Here is a 13,372-nt window from a genome sequence, read left to right on the forward strand (position 1 = left end):
CTCGGCGGCGGCGGCGGCGGCGGCGGCGAAAGATTTGGTTCGGCGACAGGCGCTGGTGAAACCCATCATTTATTTTGGCTTATGCGGATGGTTAACAAATGATGCGAGGATGCCGTGCTGGGGCTCGTGGCCGCGTCGCAACACGCAATTGCTCAGCAGCCGCTCCACGTTCCAGCAGCACGACACCAATCAATCCGCGGCCGCCCTTCGCCACACGCCCACACCCACCGGTCTACCCACCCGTCACGGTCACCGCGCGCGTGCGGGATGGAGCTGCGGCGGCCGGCAAACCGGGCATGGGCTGCCTAGCCTGCCAAGCCCCTCGCACAGGACCGCGACGACGTGTGGTCGCCATCGCAAATAAACGGCCCGGCCCGGCCTGGGGAGCCACGCACCACGGCATGCGGTTTTTTATTTTTATATTTTTTAAAAATATTTTTTACAGAAATATATTTTTGATTTCACATTTTACGTCCTACCGCCCGGTAGGAGAGCGGCAGAGATCTACATATAAATAAATATATTTTTCTTTTGTGCGAAGACCCCTAAATATATTTTTCTTTTGTGCGAAGACCCCTGGTGGGAGCCTGCCGCCCCCCCTGCTGGGCGGCAGGCACCTACCGCCCGGTGGAGGGCCGGAAGGCTGAGACCATCTTTGACATCGGTGGACGGACGAGCTAGGCCCCCCCCCCGGGTGGGAGCGGTCGATAATATATGGGCACGTGCATGGTTTCAGGCTCCGATGGTCTCTACACACCATGAGAGAGATGAAGTCCAAGCAAGTGCAACAAACACATTATTAACGGACAGTATGGTACAGGAACGCATTTGCATACGTGGCTAATTTTGGGACACGTGAGGAAGGCAGGCAGAATTAAAAAAAGCAGAGCATGCATGTCCGAATACTATAGTATCATGCTATAGCTATGGTATTTTGTTTAACGTTCAATTTAAATTTCGTTCATTGTATTAAATTGGTCAGCCCTAAATGCTTGGACACATGGTTTGTGGCCACCTTTAGCACAAGCACTAATTTTATATTTGGGGGGGAGCTGGCCGCCCCCTGCCGGGCGGGCGGGCTGCCTGCCTCCCCTCCACCGAGCGGCAGGTGCCTGCCGCCCGGCGGGGGGCGGCAGGCTCTCGCCAGGGGCCTCTGCGTAAAAAAATTATATTTATTTACATGTAGGTTCCTGCCGCCCCTGCCGTGCGGTAGGGGTATAAAACTATAAAATGTGAAACCAAAAATATATTTCTGTAAAAAACATTTTTAAAAAATATAAAAATAAAAAAGCCGCCCACAGCATCATGCATGTGATGCATGCGTCCATCTATCTATCCTTTGCCCGGAAATAATACCTTTGTGTCCTGGTCCTGCAGGCCAGCAGCCATTTCCGATTATTTTCTGGTTTTCTAGAGCTCTAGGCAGCCTATGGGGCCACGATACTATATATCTACTCTATTCCTAGATGGTACTGGTACTGCCACGACCACGATAGAATCCATCGCCGGCGTTTTGTGGTGATGAATGTGCCGTGCCGGGAATTTAGAAAATTGATTGATGGCGTGGTGAACGCTTGAAGGTAACCGGGGGAAAAGTTCGGCGCACACACGACGTATATGATGATGATGATAAGACTATGTGCGGCGCATATGCTATATATGTTCTTCTTTCGTGAGCTGAACCCTTTAGCTTTCTGCACTATTGTATTATAATATTATTAGCCTTTTAACCTTACTTTGATGATGATGAGTTGTTGTACCGAGACGTCAGATTGCCGTACGGACATGAAATCTGCCGTCAAATCGCTATCGGAAAGTTAGACACCGCAGGCTTTAGTTCCATAAGGTAGAAAAAGGCACGTGGGTTAGCCCGTGTTTAGTACAGAGAGTCAAAAAGGGCAAGTATTAGGTGCACCCGTAGCTCCCGTAAGGCAAAATAGCCAATATAGTCGCTCAATTTTCAAATGGTCCAGTATAGTTCCTCAATTTTTATTTTAAGGTTAAATGCTGATGTTATATTCCATAACTAGACGTATAGCCCGCGCATTTGCGCGGTTAGTATTGAAAATTCAAAAATTTACATGTCGTTGTATTGTTGGTTATTTACTATACATCACCATGTTCATTATACTATTTTTTACTATACATCACCATGTTCATTATGGTAAATTATGTCTTATTGTTGGTTAAAATAATTTAAATATGATCTACCTATAATAACAATTTGATTTGTTGAGTTTTAATAATATTATGAATATAATTATTCCTATTTTCATTTTATTTTGGTTGATTATTGTTAGCTTTAGTTTTTATTAATAGTATATGTTTGTAACTGATACATAGCTAAATGATATTTTATATTTAATTTTCCATAATGGCATTGGTGGGTGATTTTAGTTAGGCACAGGGTATTTTAGCCTAAATTTTATTATAATGACAGTGGTGGGTAATTTTTTATTTTTTATTTTTCTCCGATTAATGTGGGAATTTCTAGGCCTTGAGAGTGAACGTGGAGGCTCTGTTTGTTGGCCAAATAATAAGATAATAGATAATATGAGATAAATATAAAAGGTCTTTTTTTATTCTTTGCTTCTTCTCCTCCTCCTTAATTTCCACTCTTTATGCACTTGTAATGTTCCAAATTTAACACTTGCGATATTCACCTCCTAAATACATTGATGCTCATGCTACTACACTAATTAGCTTGCATTGGCTAATTATTTTTAGTAATAATAAACTGCTGAGAAATTTAGAAGGAGAAGGAGACCAGGGTAAAGTGAACTTTTTGCACAAATCTCATGTTATTATGAAGTATAAGATAGCACAAGGATGAATTTGATCCAAAAACAAAAGTTTTTGCTTGTTGTTGCAATAACAGTTGTGGCAACGGGCTATCACAAGCCAGTGGAGCATAAAAATGGCTTCAAATTAGATGCATAAAAGTGAATATGTGAAGCATTGTAGTACTTTCATTTGTATTTGGTAATTATTGTCCCGCCATGGATTAACTAGGCTCAAAAGATTCGTCTCGTAAATTATAGATAAACTGTGTAATTAATTATTTTAGCTACATTTAATACTTCATTCATGCGTTCAAAGATTCGATGTGACGTGGAGTCTTGTAAAATTTTGAAATTTTGAATGGAACTAAACAAGGTCTAAATTTTGAAGGAGAGAGAGATGGCTCATACCTATCCATCCCTTCGGGATGCCTCTCTCATCCCTCATCAGAGGGATGCCTCTCTCTCCATCCCTCCGGGATACTATCGTGTTGGGTTACGAGGAGTTGAAACTAGCTAGAGAAAGCCAAACCAAATGGGATCTAAATTCCAGGTGCAAAAAAAGTCAAAAATACACACGTGCACTTAGATGGATGAGCTCTCTGGTCTCATTTACAGCTAGTTGCACTAGTGTGCACCAACACGTTATGGACGTGCAAATAATGATCGATGTGTTTATGTAGTGTGTGGGCGCATCCAACTTCCCCGCGAAAAACAGAAAGTCGTCCATGCACGGTTCGACTGGTAAGGACTGCTAGAGCGTGGCGTCGAGGCGATTGCCCTGGAGCCCACGCAGGTTGGACAAAACAGAAAGCCGGTAGCAGCGGCTGATCGAGTTCAACTTTGCTTGTTTATGCACAAAACTGTAAAGGATCTCTATACTCTAGATCGTCGTGAATTCGTACTAGCTCGGATTGAAGCTAACATAAGGTCTCGTCAACGGGCTTGAATTGTATGCAAGGCCGCTAACGTGCATGGTGACATCCCTACTTTGCGAATGCACGCCTGCGTGTGGCGTAGATCTGTGAAAAGGTAACATCATCATATCGACTTATCGAGGCATTCATGCAACGTGCATTACAAAGTGTCAAATCACAAGTGAAGAGGGAGAAATCTTATTGTTACAAGGAGGCATTCATGTAAGAGAAGAGGAACCTGCCGCATGCACCCAATCCAAACCACGCCAATCAAGTACATACAATACTTTCGGGTGCAAGCAAGCAAGCAAGCATCGATTTACATTTACCGCGCGCGCGCCGAGGTCGATCGATCTACTCGCTGCTGCTGGCGCCAGGGCCGGATGTAGCCTTTGTCACGCCGGTGAAGAAGACGCTGGTGCCAAGCAACTCCGTGTCGACGGTGGCGGTGAAGGTGTCGTAGCGGAGGAACAGCTCTACGACGAGGAGCCTGCCGACGAGCACCACCAAGTTCTTGCCGGGGCACTGCTTGTTGCCGACGCTGGGGCTCTCGGTCTCGCGGCCGTTGGACCAGTACACGTACTGCAGCAGCTTGCTGCCCTCGTCGCCGACGAACCGGTCGGGCACGAACTGCCCCGCCGTGGCGCCGAACACGCGGGCGTCCTTGGTGGCGCACGGCTGGTACCCGAACAGCATCTCGCCCTTCCTCACCTGGAACACGCCGTCGTGGCTCTCGATCTCCAGGTCCTTCTTGGCGTGCCCGTACTGGAACTCGACGGGCGGGTCCAGGCGCAGCGACTCCCACACCACCGACTTGGTCAGCTCCATCTTCTCCACCGCCGCCAGGGTCACCTTGCCGCCGGCCTCGGCCACGGCGCCGCGGATCTCCGCCGCCAGCCGCTCGTGGATCTTCTCGCCGGCGCCGGCGACGTTCGCCACGAGACCCGGGAAGAACACCTTGAGGCCGCCGTAACTGTTGAACGTCGTGGCGAACAGCAGGTTGTGGCAGGCCTCCTCCCGCGACAGGCCCAGGCCCTCGGCCATGTCGAGCGCCTGCTTCCCGGCGGCCGAGTAGTACCTGTACAGCGCCTTGTAGTCGCCCTTGACGAGGAAGGGCGGGAGGTGGAAGGTGTGGAGGAGCGGCTCCTCGAGGATCTTGGGCAGGCCGAGCGTGACGAGGGGGTGGAGCCAGATGAGCCACTTGGCGGCCTTGGTCGGCCCGCCGCTGCCGAGGTCGGTTGACGAGGGGCGCACGCCGAAGTAGGCCTCGCCGATGAAGTCGAAGGACGTGACGTCGTTGAGCTTGTTGAACTCGGCCTTGCCGGCCCTGGCGAGCTCCGATTCGACGGTGGCGAGGAGCGAGGAGAAGTTGGAGTGGAAGGTCGGGATGACCTCATCCTTGCGGGAGAGCAGGAGGTTGAAGAGCACCTGCTTGACCTTGGCGTGGGTGGGCTCGGACGGGTCCAGGTACGAGCACACGCGGTAGCCGCCGGTGAGCGAGGTGGAGGGCATGTAGGTGCCCGTGAAGAGGTTCTTCTTCTCGACCTTGTCCATGTCGAAGAGCACGGGGAAGCTCTTGGCGTCGAGGACGGCGACCACCCGCGGGTCCTTGGCCATGAACGGGCCCGGCGGCACGTTGATGCGCACGACGGTGGAGCCGTAGCGCTCGACGCGGGACTCGAAGTACTTGTCCTGGCCCTGGAAGTAGTAGAAGTCCAGGCGGTCCCGCACGGCGCCGATCACCGGCAGCCCGTAGCTGCCCGGCACCGGCTTCGGAGCGCCGCCGGACGAACCCTGCTGATCGGAGCTCGCCATGACCGCAAACTCTCCGGGTGCCTGCAAGATGCTCTTCTAATTAATCTATCGATCGGTGCTCGCGGCCGGCTACTAGTTTCCGTAAATTCGTCCTCCCCTTGCTTGTCACGTAACTCTCTTCGCAAGGTTTGGAAGAGGGAATGAAGATCGATGTGCGTGGTTTGCGTCTTGGGTAGCGCGAGGAGCGGGGGTACAAATAGCCCCGGCCGGGCGCGCACGGGAGGGAAGGCACGGGCACGGCAACTCGCACCACGTGCGCTTTGCGCGGGTACGTGTTCCGCGTTCCGTGCGTGGATCGCAGATGCATGGCCTGATCCGGCGACTGTTCCGACAGCGACCGGCGAGGATCTCGACGGGAGTAGTAGATCGCGATCGCCGGCGGCTGGCACGAGGTCGGAACGCTGCGTGCGCCCCTCGGCCGGGGCGCGCCGTGGGCGGGCATCATCCACACATTCCCCTCGCCAAGGCTCGCTTCCAGTTGCAGCCTTCCAGGGCGGGCGGGGGACGCGCGGCGGCGCGGGGTACCCGGAATACGGGGCGGAGAAATCCCGAGTTGGCGGTTGCAAGTTATCGCGAGACAGATGAGCTAGCTAGCGCAGAACGAAAGGAAAGGTCGTGGTCGAGATGGGCGCCATCCTTCCACAAATTTCATTCAGTTCTACGATGTTGTAGTACTATTCAAGGAAAGACAATTCGTTCTTGAAGGGCCTGTTTGGCGCAGCTTTGCTTCAGCAGCTTCAGCTTCGCGCTACAGGGACGGAGTACTGTTCTGCACTGTGAATCACTGTAGCACGAAGCAAACACGGGAATCGAGGAGGGAAAATGAAATGTCACAGTGGTGAAGCTGCGAAAGCCGGGAAAACGTGGCTTCAACAGCTTATGCTTCGCTGTGCTACAGTACTGCTACGGTACTTCTACAGTGTGCGAAGCTGAAGTAAACAAAGCTGTGCCAAACGGGCCCGAAGTAGCGTGTTGATCGGCGAGGAACGGGGCGATAGCCGTGAGATGGAAGCCATTTCTGGTTCACTCTGCATGTGTGTGTTTTTAGACAAAAGGATTCCTCCCCTTTGTTGCAAGCACAGCGTGTAGAGTTTTAATGATACAATGTGACACGAATGCGTGCATGTGGCGACATGACAGTAATTATTTGTTTGGCACCAACCAGCCAGCAATATTTTTCTCTCACACCAAACTAGGCGTATAGCCCGCGTATTTGCGCAGTTAGTATTGAAAATTCAAAAACTTGCATGTCGTTGTATTCTTACTTAAAGATTATATTATTTTTTACCATCCAACATCCTGTTCATTATCGTAAATTATGTCCTATTGTTGGTTAAAACAATTCAAATATGATCTACCTATAATAATAATTTGATTTGTTGAACTTTAATAATATTATGCATATAATTATTCTTATTTTCGTTTTATTTTGATTGATTTTTGTTAGCTTTAGTTTTTATTAATAGTATATATTTGTAACTTATACATAGCTAGATGATATTTTATAATAAGTTTTCTATAATGGCATTGGTGGGTGATTTTTAATTAGACAAAGGGGTATTTAGGCTAATTTTTATCATAATGGCAGTGGCATGTAATTTTTATTTTTCTATTTTTTCGATTAACGTGTGAATTTCTAGACCTTGAGAGCGAACGCGGAGGCTCCGTTTGTTGGCCAAATAATAAGATAATAGATCAGCACTAGCCGCCAGTCAGACAGCAAAACTTTTCTCTTACAACAAATCAACACCAACCACCAGTCACAACCAGCCGAATAGAGCTCTGTAGTGGTACTGTTGACTTATTACCGCTGTATAAATGTTTGTCAATCATATTCAATATAATTACACGGGTAGATATGTCTGGATATCTATGAGTGTGATGTGTGGGACTTTAGGGTACATGTAAAATCTGCATTCGAAGAGTTAGGAGATGCTGATGCACAGATGCCTATTTTTATTTTTAAGGAAATTATTCTAAACTGTCGGATGCCATTCTGGACCCAGCGAGCCGGTTGAACCGTCGGATTTTTGTTACCGGTGAAGATTTCGACGATTGGATGTGCATTTAGATCTTGTTGTTGTTGCTAGACTGGAGTTAATTGGTTGTTATTTTTTTTCCTGTTTTCTTTTTGCCCTTAGCAGATCAGCAGATGCTTGCTCGTAATTCACAGGCTTGGTTATTTCTTTCTTATGTTTACGATATGAGCAAATCATATTAAAGAATACTAAGCAAATGTATATGTTATTTTGGTAAATCTAGATACATAATTTTCGCTACGTATATAGATATAGCGTATATCTAGTTGCACAGCAAAAATTTTGTATCTAGATTTGTCAAAACAACCTACAATTTGAATGGAAAGGGTATCTGCCAGAAAATGAGTAAGCACACACGTAGCTGGCACATGCATATAGATATTTATTTATTCAGCGAAGAAAGGGACCCCTTATCGATTGCGAGACGGCAACGGAAAAGTAGTGCGCAAACGACGTGCCGAATTTGTTTGTTTTTTGTGGGCACATGAAAATTGTATTTAGTTACTAACAAGTAACAATGCGACTAACCGTTGATGGAGACGTCGTCACACTGAAACGATCTCCAACGGTTTGTCGCTCCCACATGAAACTTGAGGACAAAGGAATAACCTTGTAGAACTCCTAGATGTAGTGCAAGTATTACACTACAGCGTTCTAGCAGAACTCCGAAGTGTACTGGCCTGAAGAGTGACACAAGAAGTCGGAGGTGCCTAGATGCATGCATGCTGATTGCCACCCATCACATTGCAGTATCTCTGATTCTATCTCATTGCTGCCACTCACCGAACTAATCGTCCCTGATTCAATCTAACTGTTGCAACCCAACTAATCATGCACAATTTTTTTTTGTAGATCTAAGCTAGTTAGCTGATACATGTTGAGTATACAGGAGTAGTGCAACGTGGTGCTTCAGTTCAGCGCAGGGGGCGACTGCCCAGCAAGCTGTTGGAGGAAGGGGAGCTCCTGTCGCTGAACCACCTCTCCTGCACGGACACGGGAGACTCCGCCGCGCCGCCCTTGGCCGCCTCTTGAGCGGCCAGCGCGCTCGCCGCGGCCCTCTCCCTGTCCGTCCGGCTCCTGCCGGCGCCCCAGGACGACTTGTCCGTGCCGCGCGTCGACGCCGCGGACGAGCAGATCGACGACGACGTGGACATGTACGCGGCGTCGTCCGCCGACGGCGCCCACCCGCTGCGCTGTATCTGGTCCAGTTCGTCGGCGACCTCGGCCATGGACGGCCTCATCTCGCTGTGGAACGCCAGGCACCGGAACGCCAGCTCGGCCACCTTGTGGATGGAGGAGAGCGTCCACGCGTCCCGGTGCGGGTCCAGGTACGGGTCCACGATGTCGTCCACGCGGCCCCTGCCGATCCGGTCCACAGCGAGCTGCGCCAGGTTCACCTCGCTGGGCGGCCGGGTCAGGTCGACGGCCTTCATGGCGGTGATGATCTCCACTAGCACAACGCCAAAGCTGTAGACGTCGCTCCGGTCGGAGAGGTGGAAGTTCTGGTGGTACTGCGGGTCGACGTACCCCGGCGTGCCCTGCGGCGCCGTGGAGATGTGGGAGGAGTCCCCCAGCGGCGCCTTGCCCAGCCGCGACAGCCCGAAGTCGGCGACCTTGGAGTTGTACTCGTGGTCGAGCAGGATGTTGCTGGACTTGACGTCGCGGTGGTAGATGGGCGGGTCCACCTCCGAGTGCAGGTACGCGATGGCCTTGGCCGTCTCGGCGGCGATGCGGAGGCGCACCGTCCACGGCATCGCGGCGGGGCCGCGCTCCCGCTGCAGGTGCTGCGCCAGCGTGCCGTTGGGCATGAACTCGTACACCAGGATCTGCTGCCCCTGCTCGATGCAGCAGCCGAGGAGGCGGACCAGGTTGCGGTGGCACACGCACGACACCAGCTTCACCTCGTTCATGACGCGGTCGAGCCCGGCGTTGTCGCGCTGCCGGATCCGCTTCACGGCGACGAGGCGGCTGTCGCCGAGCCGCCCGGCGTACACGGTGCCGTAGGCGCCCGTGCCCAGGCGCTTGGCGTCGGAGAAGCCGTCGGTGGCGCGCTCGATCTCGCGGTACGAGTAGAATGGCACCGCGCAGGAGGCCTCGGACAGGAGCCGCTTCGTGCTCCGCTTCGTCCGGATGGACGCGGACCGGCGCTTCAGCAGCTGGTATACCAAGCAGGTCACGCCCGTTACAAGGGCACCAAACACGATTCCTGCAGAAAAGATTTGTGTGATGTTGTTGTGAGAATGCTGCTGGCAGCTCGAGCTCGGAAAATGAGGCCCAGCTCAACCTGGGCTGTTTTCGGGTTGACAGAAAGAGGCCAGGCCTTTTGCAAAAGCAAAGAAGATAATAGGCCTAATTGTGTAGTAGTGTGAGGCCCATGACCTATTTCGTACTCAACAGGCCAGGCCGCCTGACTGAATGTCTCATGGGCTTGACATTCTTTCGTTCTGTTCTAAATAATATTTTCTTTTTCAAATGATTCTGTTCTAAATATTCAGGCCTGTTTAGTTCTCACAAATTTTTCTACAGTACCCATCACATCGAATCTTCAAATACATACATAAAACATTAAATAAAGATAAAAAAAATAATTAATTACACAGTTCAACTATAAATGACCAGACGAATCTTTTAAGTCTAATTAGTCTATGATTGGACATTAATCATCAAATAACAACAAAAGTGCTACCATACTCAAATTCAAAAAATTTCACAAACTAAACATGGCCTCAAGCTAAATTTGTCGGTGTATTCAGTCAAACTAGTAATTCCCTATGTATCTGAGAGAAGCTAATTTTCTCAACGTTGGATGTATTGCTTAATTACAGGAGCCTCCACCTCCATATCTCATGGCAAAAGTCTATATCACCCCCTTACCTATGGGAGGTGGACTACATAACCCCCAACGTATGAAACGGTCTATATCATCCCCTGAACTTTCAAAAACTGGTCAAATTACCCCCTAAAGCAGTTTCGAAAAATCATAGTAAATCACAAAAAAATCATAAAATGAAAAATCCAATTGTGTTGGACTCCAAATGGGTAGATATACACAGTGAACATATAATGTGGTATGCTTTAGTATATTTTTTTACAGCTATGAAGAAAAGCATAACTCTAAAGCAACAACAAAAATAATATACTAAAACATACCATATTATATGTTCACTGTGTAGATCTACTCATTTGGAGTCTAACACAATTGTATTTTCTATTTTATGATTTTTCTGTGATTTACTATGATTTTTCAAAACTGCTTTAGGGGCTAATTTGACCGATTTTGAAAAGTTTAGGGAGTGATATAGACCGTTTTATAGGTTGGGGGGTTATGTAGTCCACCCCCCATAGGTGAGGGGGTGATATAGACTTTTTCCTATCCTCATGATGTCTTGGGACTTTTCAGTGAAGTTTGCTACTAATATGCACTGACTTGAGCTCAGGAATTGTTTAGCTCAGGGAGCATGCAAAAAGGTTCCTTGTATGACACCACCTCCACTAAAATAATCTACAGGACCTGGTATGGGACTGAAGCTAGGTGAAAAGGCATTTTCTCAAAGACAAGAAAAAAGTTCTGATGTGGATATGGTGTCGGGCAACTATCATTGCAATGCTAAATTCAATTCGACCGCATTTAGACAAGCTTAGGTATACCGGAGATATTATCTTGAATCATCAGCTATTCAGCTAGTTCTTATGAGCAACTTATATTACCTGCCACAAGAAGGGCGATTTGGATGGTCTTGCCACAGCCTTCTGCTAGGTTTTTTGAAGGATTACATTTGGGAACTGAAACTGAAACCATTGCATCAAAGTGTGAGATCGAAGTAGCCATAGAACAAAAAACAAGGGGGTATATGGCAGCAATGTCAGAAGCAAATCAAGCATTGGGCTGGATTCAGGCCAGGAATTGTTACATACCATACCAGCTAACCCAGTGTCATTTATCATCCGTTTCCCCCTGATATATACAGTCCCCATTTGATTTGCAGGTGTGCACTTTCCAAGCTAATTTGTTTCTTTCTTCAATGACTACCCAATCACAAAATCTACTAGTCCACCAATGATAATCATTTTTAGCAGCCAAGTTTGAAGTACTAGAACATTATTGAAACAGCATGAGTGTTCATTGACAGTAGGCCCGTTCAGAAATATACCAACAAGAACGGAGGCAGAAATGTTCATCAGCCAGATTTTTCCTAGAAAAGTTGGGAGGCAGAATCTTTCGTGGTTTGATTACTCAAAAAAAAAAAGAACTTTCCTGATTTCCTTAACCGTGCCTGTGGTTCATCTAAAAAAAGTGCACGTGGTTTGTTGAGACACCGATAGTTATACGTGCCTGTCGTCCAAGCCATTCTGGTGGCGCGAGCTGGATGCAGCATTGCGCGGAGTCAACCATTCTAACAAAATCGCTAGCTCGCATAATTTGACTGACCAATTCAACCGACGACGCACGAGACCGGGGAACTAATCAAACAGCAATTAATTGAGTAGCGCGCGGTGCACTGACCTCTCCGGCAGCCGGTGCCGTCGGCGAAGCCGTCGCCCTCGAACCCCTCCCGGCACTCGCACCGGAACCCCTGCCCAGCGGCCGGCGTGGTGAGGCGGGTGCAGCTGGCATTGGGCGCGCAGCTGCACGGCCCGCCCATCCACCACTCCAGTTCCATCACGCCCAGCAGGACCGCCGGCGCCGGCGCGTCCCAGTAGCTTGCCGCCGACACCAGTCCGGTGCATTCCGAGCCGAGCGCCCGTATCTCGGTTTCGTCCAAGAAACGGTTGCCTCTGGGCGGCAGTGGCGGCGAGACGCAGCCGAAGTTCTCGGCGTTAGCGCCGTGGAAGCAGTGGGACGAGCCGTTGAGGTAGCTTGCGGGCGGGACGCTGCAGTTGCCGGGGCGCGCGGCGCGGTTGCACGAGCTCACGAGGAGCGTGTTCTGGGTACCAGGCGCGTAGTTGCCCGAGAAGAGCGCGTCGACGGAGGCGTTGAGCCGGCGGGTGCAGTCCGGGGGCAGGGTGAGGACGAGGGCGCGCGCCGTGACGTTGCGCACGAGCAGGCCCATCTCGCGCGCGGCCCCGAGCCACGCGGCGGCGCCGTTCGCCGCCTGGTCGCACCCGAGCCGTATCTCGCAGCCGGGGGAGAAGCCGAACGGGTACCGCACCGTCAAGCCACCGCAGCTCCGCGCGCAGCTCCCGTTGCCCGCGGCTGCCGCATGCGCCGGCAGCACCCACGGAAGGAGGAGGAGGAGCAGCGCCGCCGCCGCCGCCGCGGTCCGCATCCCCCTCCCACCGAAGGAGAAGCTTTGCTAGTACTCGGTACTCCTACTTCTTCGCTGGCCGGCGAGCGACGCGCCTCATCGCTCCTTCAGTCAAACACGTAAGGATGCTGCGGCCGCGGCGAGGAAGCTTGACAAGAGGCCGCGCGCGATGGGTTTGGTTTGGCTGAGGCGCGCTTGGCTTGGAGAGGTGCGCTTTGCTTGCCGCCGCGGCTGGCTGCTGTCTTTATTTTCGGGCTCCTTGCCGCAGACTTCCACGTGGCCCTGAAACTGCAACAGTTGCCACCCCATAAATCCCGTAAATATAAAAAAAAACATCACATTAAATATTTCGCACATGTATGGAGTACTAAATGAAGTTTATTTACAAAATTTTTTACATGGATGGGCTGTAAATCGCGAGACGAATCTAATGAGCCTACTTAATCTATGATTTGCAACAGTGATGCTACAGTAACCATCCACTATAGTCATGAATTAATTAGCATCATTAGATTCGTCTCGCGATTTACAACCCATCTGTGCAAAAAGTTTTATAAATAGACTTCATTTAGTAC

The 13,372-nt window shown here is 49.9% G+C and overlaps 2 protein-coding genes across 2 annotated transcripts; both read right to left on the reverse strand.

The window, feature by feature from the left end:
* Positions 1 to 4,051: 4,051 nt before the first annotated feature.
* Positions 4,052 to 5,665, reverse strand: LOC120689341 (allene oxide synthase 2-like). The gene is made up of 2 exons (XM_039971629.1): positions 4,597 to 5,665; positions 4,052 to 4,458 (listed from the first exon to the last, which is right to left on the reverse strand). The coding sequence occupies exons 1-2, from the start codon at positions 5,510 to 5,512 to the stop codon at positions 4,052 to 4,054; spliced, it is 1,323 nt and encodes a 440-aa protein (XP_039827563.1). The 5' UTR covers positions 5,513 to 5,665.
* A 2,574-nt stretch (positions 5,666 to 8,239) lies between these two features.
* Positions 8,240 to 13,057, reverse strand: LOC120691077 (wall-associated receptor kinase-like 14). The gene is made up of 3 exons (XM_039974041.1): positions 12,056 to 13,057; positions 11,260 to 11,340; positions 8,240 to 9,757 (listed from the first exon to the last, which is right to left on the reverse strand). The coding sequence occupies exons 1-3, from the start codon at positions 12,816 to 12,818 to the stop codon at positions 8,466 to 8,468; spliced, it is 2,136 nt and encodes a 711-aa protein (XP_039829975.1). The 5' UTR covers positions 12,819 to 13,057; the 3' UTR covers positions 8,240 to 8,465.
* Positions 13,058 to 13,372: the final 315 nt, after the last annotated feature.

Source organism: Panicum virgatum, chromosome 9N (genome assembly GCF_016808335.1).
Source record: "Panicum virgatum strain AP13 chromosome 9N, P.virgatum_v5, whole genome shotgun sequence".
Lineage (NCBI taxonomy): Eukaryota > Viridiplantae > Streptophyta > Magnoliopsida > Poales > Poaceae > Panicum > Panicum virgatum.

Bases quoted from the DNA above. Each gene is read 5' to 3' on its own strand.
- LOC120691077 (XM_039974041.1), bottom strand. From the start codon at position 12,818: ATGCGGACCGCGGCGGCGGCGGCGGCGCTGCTCCTCCTCCTCCTTCCG. The intron at 11,341-12,055 runs GTCAGTGCACCG...CAATGGTTTCAG, and splicing joins CGGCACCGGCTGCCGGAGAG to TTTCAGTTCCCAAATGTAAT. The intron at 9,758-11,259 runs GTAATATAAGTT...TCTTTTCTGCAG, and splicing joins AATCGCCCTTCTTGTGGCAG to GAATCGTGTTTGGTGCCCTT.
- LOC120689341 (XM_039971629.1), bottom strand. From the start codon at position 5,512: ATGGCGAGCTCCGATCAGCAGGGTTCGTCCGGCGGCGCTCCGAAGCCG. The intron at 4,459-4,596 runs GGCTGGCGGCGG...AGTTCCAGTACG, and splicing joins CGGCGAGAAGATCCACGAGC to GGCACGCCAAGAAGGACCTG.